This window comes from Pecten maximus, chromosome 5, assembly GCF_902652985.1.
Source record: "Pecten maximus chromosome 5, xPecMax1.1, whole genome shotgun sequence".
Taxonomy (NCBI): Eukaryota; Metazoa; Mollusca; class Bivalvia; order Pectinida; family Pectinidae; genus Pecten; species Pecten maximus.
The window spans coordinates 20573610-20600680 of record NC_047019.1 but is presented as its reverse complement, the minus strand read 5'-3'; the positions used below and the strand labels follow the sequence as shown (position 1 = coordinate 20600680).

Sequence of the window (27071 nt, the reverse complement as noted above, 5' to 3'; positions counted from 1 at the left end):
GAAATTTTAGTATATACCGTATTATTCACCTTGTCGGTTCCTGTATGGAGTATTGCATGAAGATAACTTTCTGCAATCAAGACCCTTTCATTGAATTTGACAATACAATCTAGAGGAAGGTATGAACAGACAGGGTTGTCTTGTCAATCTATGGGAGGGGAGGAACAGACAGGGTTGTCTTGTCAATCTATGGGAGGGGAGGAACAGACAGGGTTGTCTTGTCAATCTATGGGAAGGGAGGAACAGACAGGGTTGTCTTGTCAATCTAAGGGAGGGTAGGAACAGACAGGGTTTTCTTGTCAATCTAAGGGAGCATAGAGCAGTAACAATTCAGTCTTATCTAAAAGCTTATTGGTATACATATATAATGACACTTTAACTTAAAGTAAAACAAAATATATTAAGTAATTTCTTAAATTTGAATAAATTTATATTATTATTATTGTTAATTGATGGATTAAAATAGTTTAAGATCCTAAATTTGTATCTATTACCGACTGAAATGTATAGCTTTAATTTAATGATTTAATGAGGCCTGAAGATGTAGGTTATTGGTTTGAACTGTTTCAACCTTGCTTCAGGGATAGTTAATGCTGATAGATTGACTCCACAGTATTTTTGGAAAGTCTGCAGAGACTGATAAGGATTCCTTGTGATAAGAATTCCATCTTTCTTGGCAACATTTTTTGTGAATGTTGATAACATTTTGAAATCTGTAGCCAACTAAGGGCTGTGATGGTTGTTCAATGATTGACCCATAGGTGCTTAACACGTTTATAAGTCCAAGACTGATTATAGACTAATATATATATTAGTCTATAATTGGTCTTGGACTTATAAACATGCTAAGCACCTATGATTGACCAATCATTCCAGGGCTGTGATTGTTGTTCAATGATTGACCAATCATTCCAGGGCTGTGATTGTTGTTCAATGATTGACCAATCATTCCAGGGCTGTGATTGTTGTTCAATGATTGACCAGTCATTCCAGGGCTGTGATTGTTGTTCAATAATTGACCAATCATTCCAGGGCTGTGATTGTTGTTCAATGATTGACCAGTCATTCCAGGGCTGTGATTGTTGTTCAATAATTGACCAATCATTCCAGGGCTGTGATTGTTGTTCAATGATTGACCAATCATTCCAGGGCTGTGATTGTTGTTCAATAATTGACCAATCATTCCAGGGCTGTGATTGTTGTTCAACGATTGACCAGTCATTCCAGGGCTGTGATTGTTGTTCAATAATTGACCAATCATTCCAGGGCTGTGATTGTTGTTCAATAATTGACCAATCATTCCAGCATAACATATACTTTCTGGTGTTTGCGTCATTACTAGAAGGTTGTAAAGATTCATCTGTATTTCCAGCACTCAAAATCCAGGGGTCCATGTTTAATTTCTGTGGCAGTAATTTTTGTCTCCATGAACGATCCATTATGCACTGTATGTGTAGTGACCATTTATTAGGAAAAAGCAATCACCAGCCATCGGTGCCATCCATTATCTGTCCATGTGGTCCGGAGGCTGTGTATCCCAGCTCCAACAGTGGCCACTGAGGGATCCATCATGGGAAGTAGCTGACGGCAGTGTCACACGCTGTCATCAAAGTAAGACGGTTTATGGCTGCGTTGACAATTTGAGGTGTGGACTGGTCAGGATTTTATTTCCCAATCTATCGACCATTAACTGTGATGCATTACTTCACACTCTATTTGACCAGAGCTTCTGTATAATTTACTTGAAGGAGTAAATTGAATTAAAACTTGCCCAGTGGCATCTCTTGTGCTTTGTTACTGGGAGTTATCGCCCCTGGTTTCACTTCGTATGTACTGTAGTATATGTCAAGCTGTAATTCTGTCATGTTGAGGTAAAACATGTGAATATAGTAATCAGAATACTTCTTTGGTAGCTGTTTAATTTTTTTCTCCATTTTTTCTTTGATATGTGCACTATAAAAGTTAGGGTGTGTGCAGGTTAAGAGAGTTGAAAAACGAAAAAAAAACAAAACATTTTAGATAAAAAATAAAACCGCATCACACTGAACTAAAAATGATGACCCCACATCTTTCTGTCATTACAGGACCTTCAGGCAGAAGTTGATGCTAATAAGAGTACATACGACTCTCTAAACACTGCTGGGAATCAACTGGCTCGCAACATGGTGGCGACCGACGCACAAAAACTCCATCGACGTCTGGAGGAGATGAACCAGCGATGGATCAACCTTATGACAAAGTCCATGGAAATAAGGTGAATATATGTGCTTTACTTTACGCAATGTTTTATTTCAACAGCTATCAAAATATTTATATTTATATTTCAAAGGTTCTAGTTTTACTGTCGAGGCAAATAACATATTATACAGACATTCTACAGACATGTTTTGGACATTCTTTCTTTTCTTCTCTTAATATTTGAACATTTTAAACTTCATCGGTTAGTTCCCTACTGGTGAAACTGTAACACCTAGTGGCTCCATTCCTTGGTGGATTTTAATCAAACTTCATACAATTAAAGAGGACCGTAATATCTTGGACAAGGTTGACTTTCAAGGTTGTTGGGTCAAGGTCATCATTACTATTTTTTGTCAGCAATCCAGCAGCTTCATTCCTTGAGGGATTTTGGTCAAAATTCACACAATTACACAGGACCATAATATCTGGGATAAGTTTTAAATTTCTGGCTTGTTCAGTCAAGGTCAAGGTAACATTTTTTGAAAATCCAAGTTTATTTAAAAATCATTTCATTTGTCTAAATTCTGAATTGATTACAAAGTAATCTGGTGACACTCTCTGCTTTCTACAAAATTGATTATATGCATCGTTCATAATCTCTGTTTTGGAAATATCTTCTTGCTTCAATATTTTGCATTTTGCTACGGCTGTCGCCGACGAGTTTGAAAGTCAATTGTTTTACTTGTTATAATATAAAACCATGTTCCTTAATATATTCCCTTTTATCATCATTTAATCTTGGTACAAAACAGGAACAGAAAAACTTACACTACAGAAAGACTTACCCTTCTCAAACTATAAATTAGATCAATTTTCAAGTCAAAGTCAGATTTCTAATTATAGGTCAAGGTCATAACTCACTGCTCCTATATTTTGGCAAATACATTTTATAAGTCACATAACAATAAACATGTATTTTTTGTCAAATATTATTCAAGCATATATAATTCACTATCTGCATTAATACATAATCTTGATTTTAAATGCATACACTATGCATAAAATTTGATAGTATTGCATGTATTTCTTATATTTTTAAAAAATAAATGCATGATGGTGAATATTTTGGATCGATTTGTCATAATTCCATCTACCATATTTGACTTGCCAATGGATCTACAAATGATATTTATAATGTATAGCCTAGTCAGGTATCTAAACCAAACTCATTTAAGTAGAGTCACTTCTAATCAATAAACTAATTTAACAAAATTTGAATGTAGTTATCTTTCACTAGGGGAGGTTGGCTGTATAATTAATTCAAAAGCATTACGTGCTCCAACTTCAAAATAACGATTCATAATTTGTACTCTACATGTCAAAATTCTGTATCCTGCAGGATGATTAACTAGGTCTGTTTGTCAGAATGAGAATCCACTTAAAATTGCTAATATTTTTTTTACTTTTGTTTAAGATTCTAGAAAGTAATTCTGAATTTGTGATTCTTAAATGTTTTATTACAATAAATCTGGTGACAAAGGCTAACAAACACAATGGTATAAAGGTATGTGTTAAAAGGTTTATTAGATTAATCTCCCTTATGTTGCTTAGTGATGTAGACACCAGCTACTACAGGGAATCCCTGATTTAGAATGAGTCTGACTATTCACAGGGTGTAAACCATTGAAAAAAATTGAAATTTTAGGTAATGTTTACAACAAAAAATACTTTGTTTAGGTTCTTATTTCTTATAATTCTGTAATAAGGATAAATGCAGTAATTTCATGTATATGTCTTACTAGAATATCTATGGTACTATATTTTTGTGTTATTTAAATAGATACTGTGCTTATACTTGATTAAGTCGTTGATATACAGAACAGGAAACATATCGAAGTGTAATCGTTTAGAAAGGTGCCCTTGTCGGGAGAAAGCGTAACATTGACTAATTCATCACAGCGTTGACAGCTCAGAAGGAGATCTTTAATAAACTGGTATGATTTGGTTAATGATTAATTTCAGCAGTCCTACAAATATCTATAACTTGAATGCACCTGCGGCAACAACATTGATAAAAAATATGTTAAAGATCTCTTATTGAATTCATTTAATGTAATCTTGACAGGTGAATACAAGGGAGGGTTATAGAAAAGTCTTTAGAGGCTTGTATTCTCAATTTCAATTTTTTGGCCATATATAGTGTTAATTACATTGTGCAGCTCATGTTCTATTGAAGTCAATTGGGTTCCAAATGTAGGCTTAATTTAAGGCTTATTAGGGTACACCCATACTGTTAAGATAGGGACTAATTACTGTGTGTATGGAGAGGGGTCAGAGTGGAGGTTAGGCCAGATAGTTGTGGTGTGACCTTGTGTGGTATCAGGGATCATGTATTAATCGGGGTGAAATTTCTCCCACATCAAGTCTTCCCTAAGTTAACTCGCCTAATGTGTGTATATAATTAATTGAACAACTTTAGATTGTATTGTCGTCAGAACGACCAGGAATGTTCTAATCTCAGCCTAATTTACATATTGTAAATTAGCAATGGGGCATGAATCATAAATGTATGTACATTCACAGCTTGTACCTTAGCAGTCGTTTGATGGTCATGTTCTAGTCAAGGTGTTATTGAAATGACGTCAGTTTTGCAGTGTCATGCATAAACGTCCAAATGTCGTCATTGAGGTGTCACAAATTGTGTTCTACAAGGGTTACTGAGTGTCGGATCAGTCGAACAAGCTGCCTGTGAATTACATCCCTCACCTGTTCTAGATGTACAACAAGGATGTCAAATCTATGTTTTCCTTTTCGGAGAATTTCTGTTGTGCATTAAGTGTTAATCGAAGTGATCTTGTATCTTTAAACTAGGTAACAACCCTGGATTTTGATACAGAATATAGTCCATTGGATAAATTGAGACATCCTGTGCATGGATGAAATTGTGGTTTTGTGGATACAGTCCCAAATATAACTGGTTATATGGATACAATTCATTTCTGGATATTACAGGATTTGTGACTATAGTCTGTTCCTGGATATAAGTATTTTCTGAGTAAAGTCTTTTTCCAAAGTGGGTACAATAAACAAATTGAATTGTGCGAGTGCTGTAGATCAGAATGCGATACGTAGCCCTGGTTGGGAGGACCAATGGGTTTATCCCACGACCAGGCACAGTCCACTTCATTGCTCTCGTCGGTTGCCGTAAGGAATGGGCCGTTCGATCAATAGTGTCCAATGGTCATACAGACTCCGGCCGGAGACGCAAGAAAAAACGTGTGCACTGGTCAGTCAAACATAAACTAGGTTTCTCAATCACAGAAATAAACACGGGTAATCAGGTGTGATGTCGTGATATTGACATCCTCGGCCTTACAGTCAGATTAAGTACGGCAATCTGGGGCAAATGTTATTGATGCCTGGTTCTATAGTCCAGCTGTTTTGATCTGCTTTAGTGGGTATGAGAAAACAATCTCAGAATATGCATTTCATTATGTGAGTGAATCAACATTCTTCTTTGGAGAAACATACCCATTTTACCTAGGAGTTTAGCTATTGTCAGCCATGTTTATTGTTTGATATGGTGTTTACTGTGTAAACCTTTGATGTTCATTTCACACAAGGTTTTGGAAAAAAATATTCTTTTGTAAAGTAGATATATGCTTATAGCACATAGTTGTAGTATTTGTGTAACAACAGGGAAAATATGAAATTATCTGATTTGATGTATTTAATTCTTTCTGTTATTAATTCCAGGGGTAGACTCGAAAGTAACGCAGAACAATGGCTCCACCTAGTAAACACACTGCAGGATCTGATTGGCTGGCTTTTGACCAAACAACAAGAGCTTCACAAACAACGACCAATCGGAGGGGACCTTTTAACTCTTCAAAATCAAAGCGAAGAAAACAGGGTATGTTCCCAAGGAAACCTCCTGTAACATTTTCCCAAAGTGCCTCGTGTATCACATTGTCGTTGTGAATCCTGTCTTTGTTTTCCAAAGTAAATCTTGTCTATATTTACACCAGGGACAACCTAAATGTGTCCCTTAATGAAGGGAACATGTTTTCTCTGGAACTTAGTTTTAGGTAATTTAATGATCTGCCTGGTAATTACCTTTTCATTATCATCATTATCAGAGATTACGCCGGCAGTTGGATACAAAGCGACCAATCATAGAGCAGAGTTTGGAGGCAGGGCGTCATTACCTGAGAGAGGAAGGGGAAGACAAACGACTCAGTACCGATAGTGGTGAAAGTAGTGAACATGGTAAGGTGTCCTGGGTTTGATTGGGGGTAGAGGAATAAAAAAAAAATCATGGGTTCTTTCTTCTGAATTTGTAATTGAAATAATAAATAATGTCTTTTTTCCACACTGTGTTAGATCAGATTTCCTGAAAAAGTTCAGAAATGGAGAAAGAATTTAGTTTTATAAAATTTCTCGAGAAATAATAAAAAGAAGTATGATATTATATGTATATTATAATCAGTAGCACTGATTAATGTTAAAATCTATGACAGTATTGGTAATAAGTGTATCTGACAATATTTGTAATGGACATTATATCTCCATTATATATAGGTCAAGAGATTTGCTTGTTAACATATGGTATATCCCACCTGTTATCAATTAATCTCGGATAATAGAAAACACTCATCTTTTAAACACAGCACAGATGTTGCTAATGGCGGGCATGACGATAACTCATAATTGACTTCCTGTTTTCAGAGGAAGTGCCGCCTACTGAAACATCACCTGAAAAAGAGGCTCGCCATTTAATAAAGAAAATCCGTCGTCAAGTGAGACTGCTCAACAGGAAGTGGGTGGAAATTAACCAAGGGTGTAATGAGTGGCAGGCTAGGATAGAGGAAGTCACGGAGGTAGGGGAAATAACTCTAATTGGAGCTTTTAGACTGATTAGATTTGATATGAAGGTAATTGTATTTATCTGTCATACTTAGTATATCAGCTGCTTGATTAATGAGAAAACAGAAAAGACAGGAGAAATTTTGGTCAAATCAAGTGAAAAGTAAAAACTAAAATTTCATATCATTATAGATGTACAGAAATTGATACCTTGAGATTTTGTTTAAAATTTTCTGTATTATTCATTTTCAGAAAATGGTAGTACTTCAAGATGGCTTAGAAAACCTTAACAGTAGACTCAGGGAAGCTGAACAGGAGAAAACAAAATGGCCACCAATAGCAGACATGATTATAGAAAATCTACCTACAGAAATAGAAAATATAAAGGTAAGCAACAGCATATACTCAAATGTATATATTGTAGCTCTCTTTTAGGGCCTTTTTATAACAAAATTTTATATGCTTTTCAAAAACAGTAATTTGTTAAAAAAAAAAATGATCTTGATTTATTCTGTAAAGCAAAAGAAAAAATATGTGAGATTTTTGTGCTATTTTAACTACTACATATAAAAGTAAACATGACGTTGTTGGTATCATCTCAAATGTTTTAATTTTATTGACAAACAGTCATATCAGAAGACGTACGCACCTATCCAGGGTCAGGTGGACAGTGTTAACGACCGCGCCAATGAACTCCAAAACCTCAAAGTAATACTCAATCATGTCAACGTCCACCGACTGGAAGACTACAACACTCGATGGCAGGAACTACAGATAGCGGTGGAGGATCGCCTTAGAGACCTGCAAGAAGCTCTTCGGGACTTCGGCCCTGATTCACAACACTTCCTTTCAGGTATGTACTCCTAGAACATTCACAAAAGTGGGATAGGGGAAGGGGATGGATTACCAGGAATTAAGGAGGATGGAATCACCAAAACTTTCAAATGGAGCAGTAAATGGTTACAGGAAATGGAACCACAAACCATAAATAGTTACAGGAAATGAAACCACAAACAATAAATAGTTACAGGAAATGGAACCACAAACAATAAATAGTTACAGGAAATGAAACCACAAACAATAAATAGTTACAGGAACGAAACCACAAACAATAAATGATTACAGGAAATGGAACCACAAGCAATAAATAGTTACGAGAATGAAACCGCAAATAAATAAATGATTACAGGAACAAAACCACAAACAATAAATGGTTACAGCAAACAGAACCACGAACAATGAATGGTTACAGTAAACAGAAACACAAACAATAAATGCTTACAGTAAACAGAACCACAAACAATAAATGTTTACAGCAAACAGAACCACAAACAATAAATGCTTTACAGTGAACAGAACCACAAGCCATTGCAGGAACATTAAAAATGAAAGATCACCCAATACACAACAGTAAATATTAACTCAGTTTACCTTTCAGATCTCAAACTTTAGGAATAAAGTTTATTTGGAATTTTTTTTACAATCAATACCATTGTAGACTCTTTGTTATAAATAATGCAAAAGATTTCTGTGCAGCTGCCAAGTAGAAATAGATTGCCTATATCAGATTTCATCCTGTATTTTAGGCTTAGGAATATGTTCACTGCTGAAAATAGAGATAATTGTTTTAAAAGTTTAATATAGCTATTATAAGTTAACTCCAGAACAAGGTATATTGGAAAATGGCAACATTATTATGTACCTCTGACATTTAAAAAGTTAAACTTCCTTTTATGGTACATATCAATTTTAGATTTGTATTCCAGAAACTTGTAGGTCAGTTCTGAATGGATTTGGTCTCTAGGTGTTTTTCAGTATCAACAGGTTCTGGAGTAGAGAAACTCTGACCTGCTATACATTTGTATATCATAAGGTCTACATGTAGATAACTTTTGTTCCTGTCTTTGTTTTATACTGTATGTCACTGTAAACTACCAAGCACTGTGACATTCAATTTTATAGCAGTTCATTTCACCGCTGAGCAGACGACAACTGTGTAACAATCTATATGGCCTTTCCATGTTTTAAATTGAAAGAGATTGTTCCAGTATATTAAGTTTTGATGAATACAGTGGGCATGGGCTGAAATTACACTGACTAAGATCATTGTTGGTTCCAGACAGTTTTTTGTAAGTTCCCTGGCATGAAAGGTAGTTTTAAGTGACTGTGTTATAGCCTTACGACACAGGCAGTGGTTGATTTCACACTTGCTATGGCTTTTGGGTCAAACAGGTCGACAGGAAATAAAATCTCCAGAATAGTTTGTCTGTGTTCTGTAGACCTTAGCTGTCCTTATTATAGACATATTGCTTCATTGGGTTATAGGTGTAAATTTAGTGGTCGAGACTTTGTTTAAACTTTGGTTTAAAACTTGTGGTTAAAAGTAACGTGTATACATACTTTTTTACCTAGACAGTTAGAGGTTGTTATGTTTCATGAGTACAGTGATATGTCTGTGTGTTGCTCAAATGATGTTTGGATATATGCAAATATCTAGTTATTATCATTGTGTAAGGTAAGAAATTATTCTATATTCAAATTCAATTATTCAGCCTTCCTGCCAACTCTTCAAGATCAGTGCATCTTAATTGAAATGTGTATATAATTATTTTTTATGGTTTGAAATTATGCATTCAATATGACTTATTCGCTGGAATAGTCTACTTAATCTTTTCCTATATAACTTTAGCTATATGTGATGCTATATTGCCAATCTATAAAATTATTCACTATTAACAATACACAGGTAATACTAGTGTGAGTCATGAATACATTATATTCTGCTATTGTCTTCATAGTAAAATATATATTGCCTTTCTTCATTCATTGCTGTATATAAGGATAATATTTCAAAATTTTTTTGTAATTCTGTTTCTCAATCTTCATAATAAATAGCATCTTGGACTTGCCAAAAGATTGTTTTCCTGTCACATAGATTTAAAATGTTGAACAAATTAGATTTTACAAGGACACCTGTGTTATACTGAATATATTTCATTCTGTACAGCGTTGGAAACTTCAGACATAGCAGTGCCCGATGTATATGTCATTTTACTTATGTTTAGAGAAATCAAGGTCAAGGTTGTTATTGTTTTATCGTACGGGAGTCCTTGTCTTTATCTAAGCACCAGGGATGTCTAGTTCTACGCTGGCTGTTATTGTTTCATTTCTCTCAATTTTAAAGTGTACTTTTTTCTCTGAGAACTCCCATAAAACTCCCGAACTTGTATGTATAATGGCCTGAAGATTGAAGGCCTTGGGCGTAATAATTGGCCTTTAATGTTTGACAGCTAGGTAAAAGTGCACTGTCTAGTGTGTTACCCACTGGCTGAAGGCATTTCCTGTCCCACTGAAACTTTATTGAACACAGGTGCATTTTATTTTAGAATTTATTAAAGATAACCTATTGACCTAGTTGTTGCAATTTTACAAAATGTCTAGAATTTAATCATTACCTGTGCAGGTAGAACTACCTGCCTGTAATATTTTGAGATCCAGGTTTGCACTTCAAAGCCAGAGGTATAATTTATAGGCAGGTGTAGTTAATTTAAAGTTAGAGGACAGATGATTATTGTTTTACCTGGCACTCTTAAGGTCACATGACCAGGTTAAGGCACTAGAGTGCTCTATCTCTAAAGTGGTGTGGTCAAGTGGTGCTCTGAAGTGGTGGATGTTACCTGTGGTAGACTTGTCGTAAACTCACTTATTCACTCCTGCACATATGTGCAGACATACCTGAAATTGGTACATTCATCTTTGGATGTTCTCACCTGTAAGGTCTTGAAGGTAATAAATTACCTGTGAAGACAATGACTGTCTGGGTGCTCAGATCCGCATTATCAGCACAAGGTAAGGACACGGGTAGATCTACCTTATATAGTGTACTTACAGTTGTCAAATTTATATCGCTTAGAAAATTTGACAAGTTATTGATGGCTCAATGACATTGTTTCCAAAATGGGTAAGTGAATTGTTGTTAAGCTATTTTTAAAACAGATTTTGAAATTTTAGAAAGTTCTGGTAACTTATATTACAGTGGTCCCCCTGTTATGAGACCATCTATGGGACAGGCATCAGATGGTCTTATAATGGGGGTGGTCTTTGTTGAGAGTTTTGTCATCTGAGCAACGTCAGTGAGGTCAATGATCACACAAACTTTGTACAGGTTACATTATATACATAGACAATTTATTATGTTAAGTTAAAATATGTATATAGGGGGACCATTGTCTTCTATCTTCGAAGAGATGATTTTCAGTCACCAGTCACCCTGTGGTACAGACTTCATTAGTCAGTGGTCACCCTGTGGTACAGACTTCATTAGTCAGTGGTCACCCTGTGGTACAGACTTCATTAGTCAGTGGTCACCCTGTGGTACAGACCTTCATTAGTCATCTGGTCACCCTGTGGTACAGACCTTCATTAGTCAGTGGTGACCCTGTGGTACAGACTTCATTAGTCAGTGGTCACCCTGTGGTACAGATTTCATTAGTCAGTGGTCACCCTGTGGTAAAGACCTTCATTAGTCAGTGGTCACCCTGTGGTACAGACCTTCATTAGTCAGTGGTCACCCTGTGGTATAGACTTCATTTGTCAGTGGTCACCCTGTGGTATAGACTTCATTAGTCAGTGGTCACCCTGTGGTACAGACTTCATTAGTCAGTGTTCATCCTGTGGTACAGACTTCATTAGTCAGTGGTCACCCTGTGGTACAGACCTTCATTAGTCAGTGTTCATCCTGTGGTACAGACTTCATTAGTCAGTGGTCACCCTGTGGTACAGACCTTCATTAGTCAGTGGTCACCCTGTGGTACAGACGTCATTAGTCAGTGGTCACCCTGTGGTACAGACTTCATTAAGTCATCTGGTCACCCTGCGGTACACAATTTCATTACCTATGTCACACAGTTAAAAAGTATGCTTGTGGTCTGTTAAGGAGATGTACCAGCCAAGTTAACTGAAAAAGAAGGACTCACTTTTTGTGACAGAATATTAATCCAGTGTATGTGATAATGTGTTTGTTAATGACTTAATTCCCAAGTTATGGTTTAGATGTATGTTTATCAATGCAAAACCTCCATCATCTGTGTGTACCAAGGTCACTAATAGATTGACCACAGGGTAATTAACCAAACCTCATGGAGAAAAGATAATCAATCTGATGTTGTATGGATGGAAATAATTACATTTTAGTTCTGAAGGTCACTGTAAGGTCGTTGGCCCGGGGAAGCCTACAGGCGTGTCCTGTTGTGATGCAGTAGATAAATAGTCCCAGCATGGTCGCCATTGTAGGCATGAACTGGACAGTATCCACTCACAAAGCCGCCTATCAATTAAAAAAACAATTCTGTACATCTGTCATATGACTTGTACATGGTCAGACAATGCATATGGTACTTGGAGCAGTTGTCTCTAAACTGCCTCAAGGTCAGTCGCCATGGTAACCTGAGGAACTAACCTGATGCTCATCCTGGAAGGGTCAATAGTACACATGTAGGACATTGACAATGGAGGGCTAGCTAGCATGTAAACGTACCATTAATGATAGCTTATCTATTGTTTTTATCATATAATTGGGTATTTGTGTATTGCATATTAATATAAAAGTTCTATTTATATATATAGAAATATGTATTATCACAGTTGATAAGTAGTTACAAAGGTCAAGGTTGCCATATAGTCTTTTTCCAATTCCTTATAAGGTATCATAAATGTGCCCACTAGGACTTTTGAAGTCTAAATTTTGTGATGTGGTAAAAATGTTTGTTTCATGCATATCAGTTAATAACATCAGATGTCATGAACATTAAAATATTAAATAAATAATGAATATTAAATAATGTTTGAAGAAAAATAAATGTTCGCAACCATTTCACTTCTGTGGGGTCTCCCATTTAACTCTGTTTATATTGAAAATTGAATTTCTGGATATGCAATTAAGCTAGAAATAAAATAAACATAATTTGCTTCTTTCTAAAAAAGATGGCATCAATCATTAATACCTTAACTTTCTCAAAAACTGGTACCAGATTTTACAGAAAAAAAATCTATCTGGGAAGAAGAGTTTAAGTGGCTTACAAACGATTGAAGATCACGTTCTTACAGATAGATAAACTACATATGTTAGCAGTGCAGGCATGTTTTATAGTGGTGAGGGAGGTATTTCCATTACAGAGAAAGAAGGTTTTTTTGGTGTTAAGATAATTGTGGGACAGATGTTTTGTTTTGCCAGATATATTTCGCTGTCAGCTGGAGCTGTTATCACAGATAGGTCGGTGTAATTGACAGTAATTGTTTACATAGCTAGGGTAGATATGTACTGTTGGCATTGTCGGGTCAATCTATACCTCAGACAATCCTGGTTCCTCCTCAGACATTTCGGTGCATCCAAACTTTATCTATGAATTTCATTGTTATATGATAATTATATAACCCTTCATGCCTTTCCATACCCTCCCTCTAATGGTGTTTGTTCTATTTGAAAAATTCATTGTTAGCTTTATTTAAACCAGACGTGCATTCCTTCCTTTTCTTTGACCATCATTAAGACTTTGGTTATTACATGCCTTCCCAGACAACCCCTCACTTTGTGTAACTTTATGGAAAAGTTTCCCTGTTGTACCCTTTGTGTAACTTTCTGAATCCTATTGTGTATGAAGATGAATACCATAGTCCCTCCTTGATGCTAACAGATTCCTCTAGCTTTGTCTCCTCTGATCCCCACCCCCAGGGAATCCTTAGAATTCTCCCCACCCCCTACCCTCCCAGCTCCTTTGTCTGTATCAGTTCTCACATCTCTAATCAGCTATGAATGTCCCCCTATCTCCAGTCACCTCCACCCTCCTAGCTACATGTTTCCATATTTTACTCCCACGTTTTTAGGACAATGATGACAGTCAGTAGCACACACACAGAAACCAGTGACAGGATGGCTTATATAGTCAAAGCCCTATTGGTGGCTTCATGCCATAGTGTTCATCAACTTTAATATGTTTTGCCATTATATATGTAACACACAAAGACAAAGTGCCATACTTGGCATGTATACCCCACTTCCAAATAAATAAAGTACAAATCTCCCGTTAAAACAAATTGTCATCTTCCTGTTAGAAGTAAAATGTGTCAAGCATGCTGGAACTACAAACCTTTTTTTCTGTATTACACTTTAAAAAAAAGGGTGAAAAAAAGATAAGATGCCCTAGATGAGGTGACTAATGGCCTTCCATTTTTGCCCCAGACTTTGATCCCCATGTTACATGTCAGTAACTGTCGACAGATGCTAGACATTTTCCTAAACCAGCATAAATAATCCATAGTTTGTACAGAGAGAAAAACTACTTGAAATTCCTTGAAACATGAAAAGCATATTTGCCTTTAGCTTTGTTGATGCTGATTCCAAAATCAATAGAAGATCTGAACATTTGTTCATGGATAAAATTTTCATTACATAAATCTGCATGCATTCATACAGGGTATATAGTAAGACTGTTATTATTGTTTCCCTGGAGGATGTGGTACAGATCAGCGACCCTTCTCCAGGATTACACAACTGTTGGGACGATTCCAAATACTACACCACACTGGCTCACCCCAGTCTCTGCCTTACTTCAGCACCATAATCTTCATTTTCTTTTCTGAGAGAAGGATACCAAAAATACACACTAGAAACAAGACCAAAAAAATACGACAAAAACAAAACAAAACAAAAAAAACTAATGATTATATTAATCTCTCTTATCCACTTTGGTATCTCCTTAGTCAAACACAGTTTGTATTGTTTACATTTGGTAAATAATCAAGGGGAAATAACTCCTTGTCACTTAAGCACAGAAGGGCGATAATGTACTTCAATTACTACTAAGTCTGAACTTTCCTAAAATAACCTGAAGAGTGGCTGGCTAAGTTCACTTGATTTTGTCTTAATCATGACCATTTCAAGCTTAACTGTTAATAAAACTATTTACACTTTCATTTTTCTTATCAACAGATTGTTTTTTTTTCAACAAAGATTTCCATGAAATGATATTTGTGCACTTCAATTTTAAATACTAATGAAGTATCACAGGAAAATTTGTGAATTTGTCCATGTTGCTAAAGACAAGATATGTACATAATGTTTAATTTGGTCAATGGAATCTTATCTGTGCTGCAGCAATGTGGTCAGTAGTCCTTATACATGGCGGAATAGTGGTCAGTTGGTCTTGAGTCAGCATTTCCTTCATTGTAGGCTGCACCTTAAGGTACTGTAAGGTCACTGTAAGGTCACTAGGATGATTATGCCATGGCTATAGTTACTACCTACACTTTCATTTTGTGTCAAATGTTTCCAGTATGTTATTGTTTAATAATGTGTATAGATGATTATACAGGTGTTCATTTTATACTTTCAGTGTCCGTAGAACAGCCTTGGGAACGAGCTGTGTCCGGAAATAAAGTGCCTTATTATATCAAGTAAGTCACAAATCCTAACTCTAAGTATCATTTGATGTCTGTTAACTTACGTAATAACTATTTACCCATTTATGTTATCAAGTATCTCTTCATTCGAGGATATGTCCATATAAATATAAGGTTGGTGATGATATTAAATCCTTTGATGTACATGTATCAGAAAGATTTTAAAATCAAGAAACTTAAAAATTAAGGGAAGTTGTATTTAATAAAAATTAGAAATTGAGATACTTTCAAGATAATGAATCAAAAGTTCTGTGAGATTATAAGTTGAATACTTTGTATTTTACCTGCCATCATGCCATTATAAGTGATTTTATTATCTTGCTGTTTTTCAGTCATACGACAGAAACTACCCACTGGGACCATCCAATGATGACCGACCTTATGCAAGCCTTAGGTAAGTATACACTGTAATGGAGGAGCTGGCAAGAGTTATCTCTCTTGTCCCACCTCTTACCCAACAAAAGTATTGTTCCTAAAATGTTAGCTATCCCCAATAATCCCTGATAAAGAATTTCATTGTCCACCAAGTGATTGTAGGTGATTGATTAATGCTCTTCTTCTTAATACCAAAATACTGATGGAAGCAGATCTAAACTTGCTACATGTACAGGAAATTGTACTTGGGAGTCTTCAGCATTCCCTCCCATACTCCATGTATCAATATAATTTTATTTCATTCATACTTCCTTGCTGTGGTTTAAGTTTTATAAGAAATAAGTGTCCTTTAGCTGAGACACATTAATTCAGTTTTTAATGTTATTTCTTTGAAATCTTCCTTAACCTCATATCTTGGTGTGGATATCTTTTGCTAAAATGTCAATTTGTACTTAACCACCCTCTAACCTGTTTTTACGTGTATTTACAGCGGACCTTAACAACATAAGATTTGCTGCCTACAGGACGGCCATGAAACTCAGGATGTTACAGAAGAAACTCCGGTGTAAGTTATTGATATATAAAGAAATTTCATCAAATCTGTAAAGATAGCAAATTTTTTTGTTACATGAATTTTTTTCAGATATCTATGTGATTTCCGTCTCACTCTGCTGGAATCCTTAACTATGTAAGAAAAAATAAGAATCGTGTGTAATTTAAAAATATAAAATTAGGAAACTTTTAATTCATTTTCAAAGAATTCATTAATTCACTATTTATAATCTTGTGACTAAGCAATGTCTTTTGTGTTTCATCTTGGTGATCAGCTGATGTCATTGAATGCATGGTTACCTTGAAGTGAAAGTTTCTAGAAAAGTTTGCTTATTTTCTGTTTTAGTGGATCTTCTCGCCATCAATGTTGCTGTGGAAGCATTTGACCACCACAACTTACGGGGTCGTAACGACAGTCTTATGAACGTTATAGAGATGATTAACTGTCTGTCCACTATGTACGACAATGTGTCAGTAGAACATCCGGATCTTGTCAATGTTCCACTCTGTGTCGATTTGGTGCTTAACTGGGTGCTCAATGTGTACGACATGTAAGTGTCAATGACGTGTTCAGTACAAACTGGATTATTGAATTTAATTATTTCGGAAGTCTTAATAATTACAAGAAAGACTAGATGAATTAAACACAATACAGGGCAACATTGACCTTGTAGTAAGTTCACGAAGGTCATATGCATACAAATAAAGAAAACAATATATATGAAGTATTACAGTGTTAAAAAACAAATACAACTGTTATACATTTTCAGAGTTATATGGTTAGGATTAGGTTCAAAAAAGAGAGATCAGTAAATGTAATACTTAACATTTTAGGACAGTTTATTTTGATAGTCTATTTGATTAATTGACCAAGTACTGTATAGATTATGTTTTATTTGACAGAGCAAGGAGTGGGAAGGTGCGAGTTCTCTCCTTTAAAGTGGGTATCATCCTTATGTGTAACGGCCACTTAGATGATAAATATAGATGTAAGTACAAAAAGATTAACTATTGAATATAGATATAAGTGTAGAAATACAAAATTATTCAAATCATAATATATATGTTAATATAGATTTATAAGCATTTAAATATAGATATAAATATAGTATAAGTATATCATATTTTGATATGATGGCAGATTTTTATTTTTATTTCTAAAATGGCCTCAGTTGATATAACATTTATTTCACTTTGTGTTTGATATTGGCTACAACTTATTGAGTGTATATTTTATAAGGTTTTATAAACTTTATTGAAGCATTCTTAAGATTTAATTTACAATTTTTTTCCGTCCCACAGTTTTGTTCCGGTTAATAGCTGACACCAATGGTTTCTCCGACCAGCGGCGACTCGGCCTCCTCCTCCACGACAGCATGCAGGTACCTCGGCAGCTAGGAGAGGTGGCATCCTTCGGAGGCAGCAATATAGAACCAAGTGTCCGCAGCTGTTTTGAAAAGGTACACATATACATGTACAGTGGTGTCCTGTTTTGAAAAGGTACACATATACATGTACAGTGGTGTCCTGTTTTGTAAAGGTACACATATACATGTATAGTGGTGTCCTGTTTTGAAAAGGTACACATATACATGTACAGTGGTGTCCTACGGTATTTTGAAAAGATACACATATACATATACAGTGGTGTCCTGTTTTGAAAAGGTACACATATACATGTACAGTGGTGTCCTGTTTTGAAAAGGTACACATATACATGTATAGTGGTGTCCTGTTTTGTAAAGGTACACATATACATGTACAGTGGCGTCCTGTATTGAAAAGGTACACATATACATGTACAGTGGCGTCCTGTATTGAAAAGGTACTTATATACACTTGTGTCCACATAGCAGAAAATTGGACCTAGATCAAGCCATTCTCTAGATTTATGTTAAGAAAAATCATACAGATGAGAGATTACTTGATGTTTTGATCTTTTCTGATTGTCTCCCCTTCTTCCATCTCCAGGCCAATGGTCGACCAGAAATCCAGGCCACACACTTCCTAGAATGGCTCAAGATGGAGCCACAGTCCCTGGTGTGGCTTCCGGTGCTTCATCGCCTCGCAGCTTCCGAAACTGCCAAACACCAAGCCAAGTGCAATATTTGTAAAGAATTTCCAATAGTTGGCTTTAGGTAGGTAAACTGCCAGTAATAAACTTGTGGATTTCATTGGATCATATGAAATTATAAAACAACCCTGAGAGATTTTAATTTTTGTGAGCCTTGGGTTTATATGAAATATAAATCATCTTTATTTGTATTTTATGTGAATATTTCCTCCTGATTTCATATAGAATGTTCAACTGTAAGAAAAAATCTTCTAGATTATATATCCCCGATATATTCTCTATAATTATAAACAAAAAGGCCATGCATATTTAAAAAAGCTTTTCTTTTTGAACAAAAAGGCTGATTACCGTATATAGTGCATAGGTCTTTATTCCAGAGTACATGTTTTCAGCAGAATTTTGTAGGATTTATCTCCCCTGGAACACAACCCAAACAAACACAGACAATAACCAGGTGTTCTCTTTGTTTACAGATACCGATGCCTTAGGTGCTTTAACTTTGATGTTTGCCAAAACTGCTTTTTCTCAGGAAGGAAAGCCAAGACCCATAAACTTTCACACCCTATGCAAGAATACTGTACCGCAGTAAGTTAACAATTTGTTTTAAAAATAACACAGAAAAAAATCTATGCTGTTGCATTGAAGTAATTGCATCATTTGCACTGATATTCAAAAGTTCAAGTACAGAAAAATAAATGGAAATTAAATTGTTTAAACAATAATTGCAATTTGGAACACTGCCAAATAAAAATTTCAATTGAAACATAACCCCATAATAAAGAAAAAATAATCAAATATTTTTAAATTTGGTATTTCAACAATAATAATTACATAATTTCACTTATCATTTCACAATGCTGTCATCAGCAGCGACTTGCATCCGGCTGTCGCTACACCTCTGTACTTATAAGGCACTATAAGGGGTATTTATTTCATTGCAAACTAGAACGGTTTGACAAATAGAAATAAGAACAAAAATTTGAAACATTTACCTGTTCCAACCAACCTTATTCAGGACATCGATATTGCATTTTATAATGAAGTCTGAGCTACCTATCGTACATGTTGGAATGTGCTCTGCCAAAAAAAAACTTTGGGGCCTCCTGCAAATTAAATACAAAACTCCAGCTTTCTAGCTCTACTTGTTTTTAGCTCACCAGTTACGAGTAACCGAGAGCTAATGCTGTCACCCCGGTGTCGGCGTCCCACCCCAAAACTTTAAAGTTTTTGGGTTAAGCTTTTGGAAAGCTTGTAAGTCCAAAAGTATACACCACTTGCCCTTCTAATTTGGTTTAGACATTCATTAGAGGTCTAGGAGTGATGTTATGGCAAAATCATACAAAAAAAAATTGTGATTTTTTCGCATTTTACCATTTTGTGGACTTAACTTTTTTTAGCACCAAAACTCACTTTAAAGTTTTTGGGGTAAGTTTTTGGAAAGCTTGTTAGTCCAAAAGTATACACCTCATGCCCTTCTAATTTGGTTTATGCATTCACTAGGGGGTCTAGGAGTGATGTTATGGTAAAATCATGCAGAAAAAAAATTGTGATTTTTTCGCATTTTACCATTTTGTGATTTACACTATTGATCATTTTTAGGAAGTTGCACTGTATTGTACTACATGTACGACTTAGTAAGTAGCAGCATTAGAATTTGGAGAAACACATTTTCAAAGTTTCTAGATGCTCAGAGCTGAACTTTTTCAAGTGAAATATTTTGAGTGAAGCTGGACTTAACCAAAGTAGAGAAATCCTGTTTGATTTGTATGTAAAAAAATTGTTAAATTTTCTCTTTTTAGACAACCTCAGGAGAAGATGTCCGAGATTTTACTAAGATGTTAAAAAATAAGTTTAAGACAAAGAAACATTTTAAGAAACATCCTCGTCTTGGTTTCCTCCCAGTACAGACGGTGCTTGAAGGTGATGTTCTTGAAAGGTAAGTTACCTCCCTTTGGATGGTGTTTGTAGAATTCCTATACATTATACTATCCTAGGGCCTGTCAGTGTATGTAGGCAAACCAGTGTCTTTTTTAAATGTAATATTTCAGGCATAGATCTTGATGGACCTGCAGATGTTAATCAAAGGCCTTGAAAGTCTATGCTACGGCTCGTCTGAAAATAACATGACATTCACAAGGTCTGTGCTTATTTCATGAAGAAATAACTCTGGTTCAACCGATTAAAGTAAATATTTTTCTGCCTCAAAGTCAACACAAAGATAGAACAGCAGTGATGACATAAACAAATAATTTTGTGTCCCCGATATCTTTTAAGATATATGTGACAGGGTTTGAGTTCCATATCAGATTTGTGTCCTGATATCTTTTAAGATATATGTGACAGGGTTTGAGTTCCATATCAGATTTGTGACCCTGATTTCTATTGAGATATATGTGACAGGGTTTGAGTTCCATATCAGATTTGTGTCCTGATATCTTTTAAGATACATGTGACAGGGTTTGAGTTCCATATCAGAATTGTGACCCCGATATCTATTGAGATATATGTGACAGGGTTTGAGTTCATTATCAGATTTGTGGCCCCGATATCTTTTAAGATATATGTGACCAGGGTTTGAGTTCATTATTAGCTCACCTGCCCGAAGGGCAAGTGAGCTTATGCCATGGTGCGGCGTCCGTCGTCCGTCCGGCCGTCCGGCGTCAACTTTTTCATTTAAACAACTTCTTCTCAATAACCAAGAGGCCCAGGAACGTCATATTGGGCCTGTAGCATGCTGGGATGAAGGGCTACTAAGTTTGTTCAAATAAATGACCTTGACCTTCATTCAAGGTCACATTTGTCAAATAGGCTATAATCTTCAAACGACTTCTTCTCAATAACCAAGAGGCCCAGTGACTTGATATTGGGCCTGTAGCATGCTGGGGTGAAGGGCTACAAAGTTTGTTCAAATAAATGACCTTGACCTTCATTCAAGGTCACATTGATCAAATAGGCTATAATCTTCAAACGACTTCTTCTCAATAACCAAGAGGCCCAGGGACTTGATATTGGTGCTGTAGCATGCTGGGGTGAAGGGCTACAAAGTTTGTTCAAATAAATGACCTTGACCTTCATTCAAGGTCACATTGTTAAAATAGGCTATAATCTTCAAACGACTTCTTCTCAATAACCAAGAGTCCCAGGGACTTGATATTAGGCCTGTAGCATGCTGGGGTGAAGGGCTACAAAGTTTGTTCAAATAAATGACCTTGACCTTCATTCAAGGTCACATTTGTCAAATAGGCTATAATCTTCAAACGACTTCTTCTCAATAACCAAGAGGCCCAGGGACTTGATATTGGGCCTGTAGCATGGTGGGGTGAAGGGCTACTAAGTTTGTTCAAATAAATGACCTTGACCTACATTCAAGGTCACATTTGTCAAATAGGCTATAATCTTCAAACGACTTCTTCTCAATAACCAAGAGTCCCAGGGACTTGATATTAGGCCTGTAGCATGCTGGGGTGAAGGGCTACAAAGTTTGTTCAAATAAATGACCTTGACCTTCATTCAAGGTCACATTTGTCAAATAGGCTATAATCTTCAAACGACTTCTTCTCAATAACCAAGAGGCCCAGGGACTTGATATTGGGCCTGTAGCATGGTGGGGTGAAGGGCTACTAAGTTTGTTCAAATAAATGACCTTGACCTACATTCAAGGTCACATTTGTCAAATAGGCTATAATCTTCAAACGACTTCTTCTCAATAACCAAGAGGCCCAGTGACTTGATATTGGTCCTGTAGCATGCATGGGTGAAGGGCTACAAAGTTTGTTCAAATAAATGACGTTGACCTTCATTCAAGGTCACATGGGTCAAATAGGCTATATTCTTCAAATGACTTTTTCTTAATAACCAAGAGGCCCAGGGACTTGATATTGGGCCTGTAGCATGCTGGGGTGAAGGGCTACAAAGTTTGTTCAAATGAATGACCCTTGACCTACATTTAAGATCACAGGGGTGAAATCGGCTTAAATCTGTAAACAATAATTTTGCGATAGCCAAGAGCCTTCTTAACCAGATATTAGGCCAATAAAATGCTGGAATGAAGGACTAGAAAATTTATTAATATGAATAAACCTAGCTTACTATGATAATCAGCATAGTATCTGTAGAAATGAACTCAATCAACTTCAAAGTTGCTGTAGAGCCAGGTGAGCGATACAGGCCCATTGGGCCTCTTGTTAGATTTGTGTCCCCGATATCTTTTAAGATATATGTGACCAGGGATTGAGCCCCATATGATTTAATACCCTGAATCTGAGAATTTTGTACTTGTACATCTGATGTTGAGAATCTTCTCATGCTTATCTGATAGACTTACATTACACCATCATTACTACCTATAACTACAGGTTGTTTTATATGCTACAGTAAAAGACCTGTCTCTATAAAGTTAGTTAGACAATGAGCTGTAGTATAAGTCCCTAACTGGCTAGATTACAAAGGTAACCCTACTGCTCTATTGTGGTGTTACAAATATCATTTACATGTATACATAGTACTAATGTGAAATTCTTATATAGTTATCATTTGTAACAACCAAAACTACTTAGCACTCTTTAATGTTATTGACAGTGATAGTGCTATTTTTGCTGACATCTTAATGAATTCCTTCACATATAATTTACTTAGATGTTGATTAGATCTAAAACTCGTTAATTTTTTATTTATTTATTTTTTTATTTTTTTATTTTTTTTATCAATTTCTCTTGAAAATTTGACCAGATTTGTTCTGGCATGGGTTTGTCAGTCTGTGGATGTGTTTCATCCAGAGATTTCCCATCATGCTTTTTAAAGACGTTGTTAGCCTCATTATCATGATATGTATTTATGCTTTTTGATTGGAATGCTTTGATAGAGTTATTTCCCCTTTTTAGCATTTTAATTCTATCCAATCACTGATGCTTGTTGACCTTTCATTATCATTGTAATTATAGGAAGTTATGCTTTCAAAGATGACTCTTTGTTGTCTTTTCTTGTGGCATTTCAATATTTGTTTTGCACTTTGATACAATAATCTGTGTCTGTTTGTCATCAGATACTATACAAAGTACACTGTATACATAATTACAGTACCTGTTTGATGATCAATTTAGAAAATTACCATAGTATACTTCATGAGTAATTTGGATGGTAAGAGGAATCTTCTTGTCAAAAGTTGTCTCGTTTCTTGTTTTAAATCATGTTTCAACAGTGAAATAAAAATTATGATTAATTACATTATTATGCATTAATTTGACTATGACTAAATTGTGTAAAACATTGAGGAAATTGGAGGAGATTGATATTTCATTAATTAATTGAAACTTGAAAGTTCCATGTTTTAGGGTTTTGATTGCTCTCAATCAGATGGAAATTTTAATTTTAATTTTGATATGAAATATTGAAACTAGTTGAGAAGGAGACCATGTAATTGACACGACCATATTAGGAATGGAAGCGTTACAAGAAACACAGATATTTAATCAGATTACATATCATACGGAAATGTTACAGAGATATTAGGCCCGAGGTCACTTTTTCTGATCTGTCAGTCATTCCCAGATGTATTGTAAATAGTTTTTTGGGATTGGAGGTTATAAAATGTTGTAGAAGCTTGAGGTGATAAATCTGGTATATCTGGCAGGTTGATCACCAATAGCTTTCGAGTCTCAGGATTTCTGGTTTCCTTCCCACTCTATGGCCTGGTATGACACTACACTATCATGGTGGTAGACCATTAAGACAAATTTATAGAAATACAAATACGTACAGCGATGGCAATGTGAGATGTCTCTATTTGGATCTCGGGGTTAGAGATTTTCATTTGTTGCTCAGAATTGATTTGAGACTTTATGTTTGTTGATAGACAATGATTATGGCTTCTGTCTGACTTTTAAGGGTTCTGATTCAAATCCCTGTTTAACAGACTTTCCCACCCCAAATACTAGTGCTGTTGATAGCCGAGAGGCTGTCATACCAGGAGCACAGAGGCAGCATCGATGTATGACAACATCTCTGAGGAATTGGCTGATGAATGCTTCTTTATAATTACATCTCATGTTATAAATTTAAGAGCTACAGTTTATTGCTTCATTGCAGAGGTATTCAGTTTTCGGCACCCTACATTACAAAGTAATTTGTTATTGCATTAGTATCATAAATACCATTATTGTATTCCATTTCCACAAGTAAATGAGGTTGTAGCTCAATTTCAGGAGAGTGTTGATGACTTCAGCTGTTGATGAACCATTAAACAATAAAAACAATCGAAAAAGAAACAAAAACATTTAAGGAGAGTTTGAGTGTTTCCGTTCATGACATCATAAAACTGTACTCGGGTACAAACTAATTTCCAAATAATTAACTCACGGTTCCAATTTCTCAGTTGTTATTTAATCTTTTGCTTCTAAATTTTTTTAGATGGTTTTAAACTTGAATACATGTAACTATAAATATCTGCCATGGCAATCAATCTTAGAAACATTAATTCAATGCTGGTGTTTGGATACAATTTTAGTTACGTTAATACAATGCTGGTGTTGGAATACTGATTATCGTTACACGATCGCAACCCAGGGATAGGGATCTAGTACAAGTTATCTTTGAGAAATCTGATTAAATTTTAATGACTCGGAGTGAAGCATCACCTGAGAAAAGTGCTGATGTTTCCATTCTGAGGTGACAGTTTGTATTTTTGTTGAGACAATTACAAGTGAAATATACCATTGTGCCCGTCATTCGTTGATAATGTGTAATTTAATTTCCCTGGGGATTTATCCATCCCATCGGAGGGAAATGTCAATGTAACCTATAACTTGTCAACTGGTTTGAAAAGTTGATCATATTTTCAGTGATCTATGGCCGTCGTATAATTGTACACGTCTTGTAATTTGAAATATTTAAAAAAAAAGAATAATGCGATTTGGAGTCCTGCCAGGTTGAAGATGAAAAGATTAGACAGAATATGGAATTGTGTTGGAGCTGTTCTCTGTTGTGTATTGATTTGTTACTTAGTTACTAAAAAGATACGTAATGTGTCTGAACTCACTCACTTGTATTACGTAACATTAAAAACAAATCTCGGTTAAATGAACAGGAGGTTAACCACAGGAATAGTCACATAATGAGGAAAACATTGGGTAACCATGGTGACTATGAAACAAATAAAAGGGCAAATTTAAAACATTTTAATCATGGGCAAAAATATTTTATGTTACCATGGAAACTGCATTTCCTGTCACAACAAAGTCAATGGCTAACAGGATGTTATCAGTTTAAAGGTTTTCCATCCACATTATTAAGCCTGTTGATTATTGTCTCTGATGAATCATGGGCTTACAGGGGTCAGAATCACTATAGTATCTGAGTCATTTTCATGCCTTCATGCACCAAAGAGTTCTCATTCTGTCAATAATCAATCATGATCATTGATACGGCGATATGGAAGTGAATTGGTAGGATTAGGTTATAATACAAATCTAGGTCATGATAGCGATTCAGACCTGTGAGTATGTAAGGTCAGTAATCCATGATGAGGTATCCCCTGGGATATCTGTTAGTTAATTAGAATATTGTGATCTCTGTTGTTGTTGTGATCTCTGGATGGGAGAGTTTATGCATTTCAGGTACAGAATGACTATATTGTGCCAGAACAGAAGAGAGAAAATGTAATATTGCCAGACCAAGATTCAAACCTGTGACCTCTGAACTCTCAATCTCACTTGGTCCGGTCCATCTACATTGATTAATCTTTTATGAAGCATATATTTCATACAATCAGTCTTGTAATTTGGTTTGATATCATCTTGCTACAAATGAAAATCTCTAAACCTGTCTTATCTGACTCCTGAGCATATCCTGTGCTTTTATTGACCAAAGACCTCAATCAACCGTAGGCAAATGAAACCTGTTTACTCTGACCATCCTGAAGGGATTTTGATAAAAATTCACACAATGATAAAGAACCATAATATATCGCAGACAAGTTTGAGTTTAGGGGTTTTGGGTCAAGGCCACTATTTTTACTTTTTGTGGGGCCAGTAGGGACATGTATTGCTTTAGCAATACCAATGAAAGCAATACCAAGTATGCTTGTTGACCAAAGATCTCTAAAACCTGTAGTCAAATGAAAACTGTCTAATCTGACCTCTGTGTATTCAATCACATTTCTTATTTAAACCACAACCTCTGTATTCCGACTCTCTATAATCCATTGGATTCGCTGGTTGCCACAAAGTGTCTGATCAGACATGTATCATTGTATTTTAGAGCCATTTAGAGTACTTTTTGTCCCGGAGAAGTCCTTCAGACCCCAGACATGGCCAATACCGTGCCAATACACATATAATGAACATTATCTGATTCTGTGGAGCTTGATCTTGATCCTGTATACAGACTTAAGTTTGTCTATCACAACACCAGGCACTGGTCGAACTGCCATATATGGTTGATTTGGACACTGAAATCTGTGTCTGTGTGCCTCCATTACTGTATAATCTCTACTACCAGACAGTAATACAACTTTAGTTAGAATGCATCACATCCAATCAGCTTTACAGTAAACCAATTTTTTCTGTCTCCTGTC

The 27071-nt window shown here is 35.7% G+C and overlaps 1 protein-coding gene across 3 annotated transcripts in view; it reads left to right on the top strand.

Moving 5' to 3' along the window:
• The window catches only part of LOC117327467 (dystrophin-like), a 336112-nt gene that overhangs the window by 289194 nt on the left and 19847 nt on the right, over nt 1–27071 (top strand). For all 3 annotated transcript variants that reach the window (XM_033884469.1, XM_033884471.1, XM_033884470.1), the window contains 15 exons: nt 2085–2254; nt 5935–6091; nt 6318–6447; nt 6907–7058; nt 7297–7431; nt 7672–7897; nt 15435–15495; nt 15834–15895; nt 16367–16441; nt 16775–16979; nt 17332–17417; nt 17731–17888; nt 18400–18566; nt 18976–19087; nt 20302–20438. In XM_033884469.1, the coding sequence (XP_033740360.1) occupies nt 2085–2254; nt 5935–6091; nt 6318–6447; nt 6907–7058; nt 7297–7431; nt 7672–7897; nt 15435–15495; nt 15834–15895; nt 16367–16441; nt 16775–16979; nt 17332–17417; nt 17731–17888; nt 18400–18566; nt 18976–19087; nt 20302–20438 (2033 nt within the window). The remainder of the gene's footprint in view (nt 1–2084; nt 2255–5934; nt 6092–6317; nt 6448–6906; nt 7059–7296; nt 7432–7671; nt 7898–15434; nt 15496–15833; nt 15896–16366; nt 16442–16774; nt 16980–17331; nt 17418–17730; nt 17889–18399; nt 18567–18975; nt 19088–20301; nt 20439–27071) is intronic.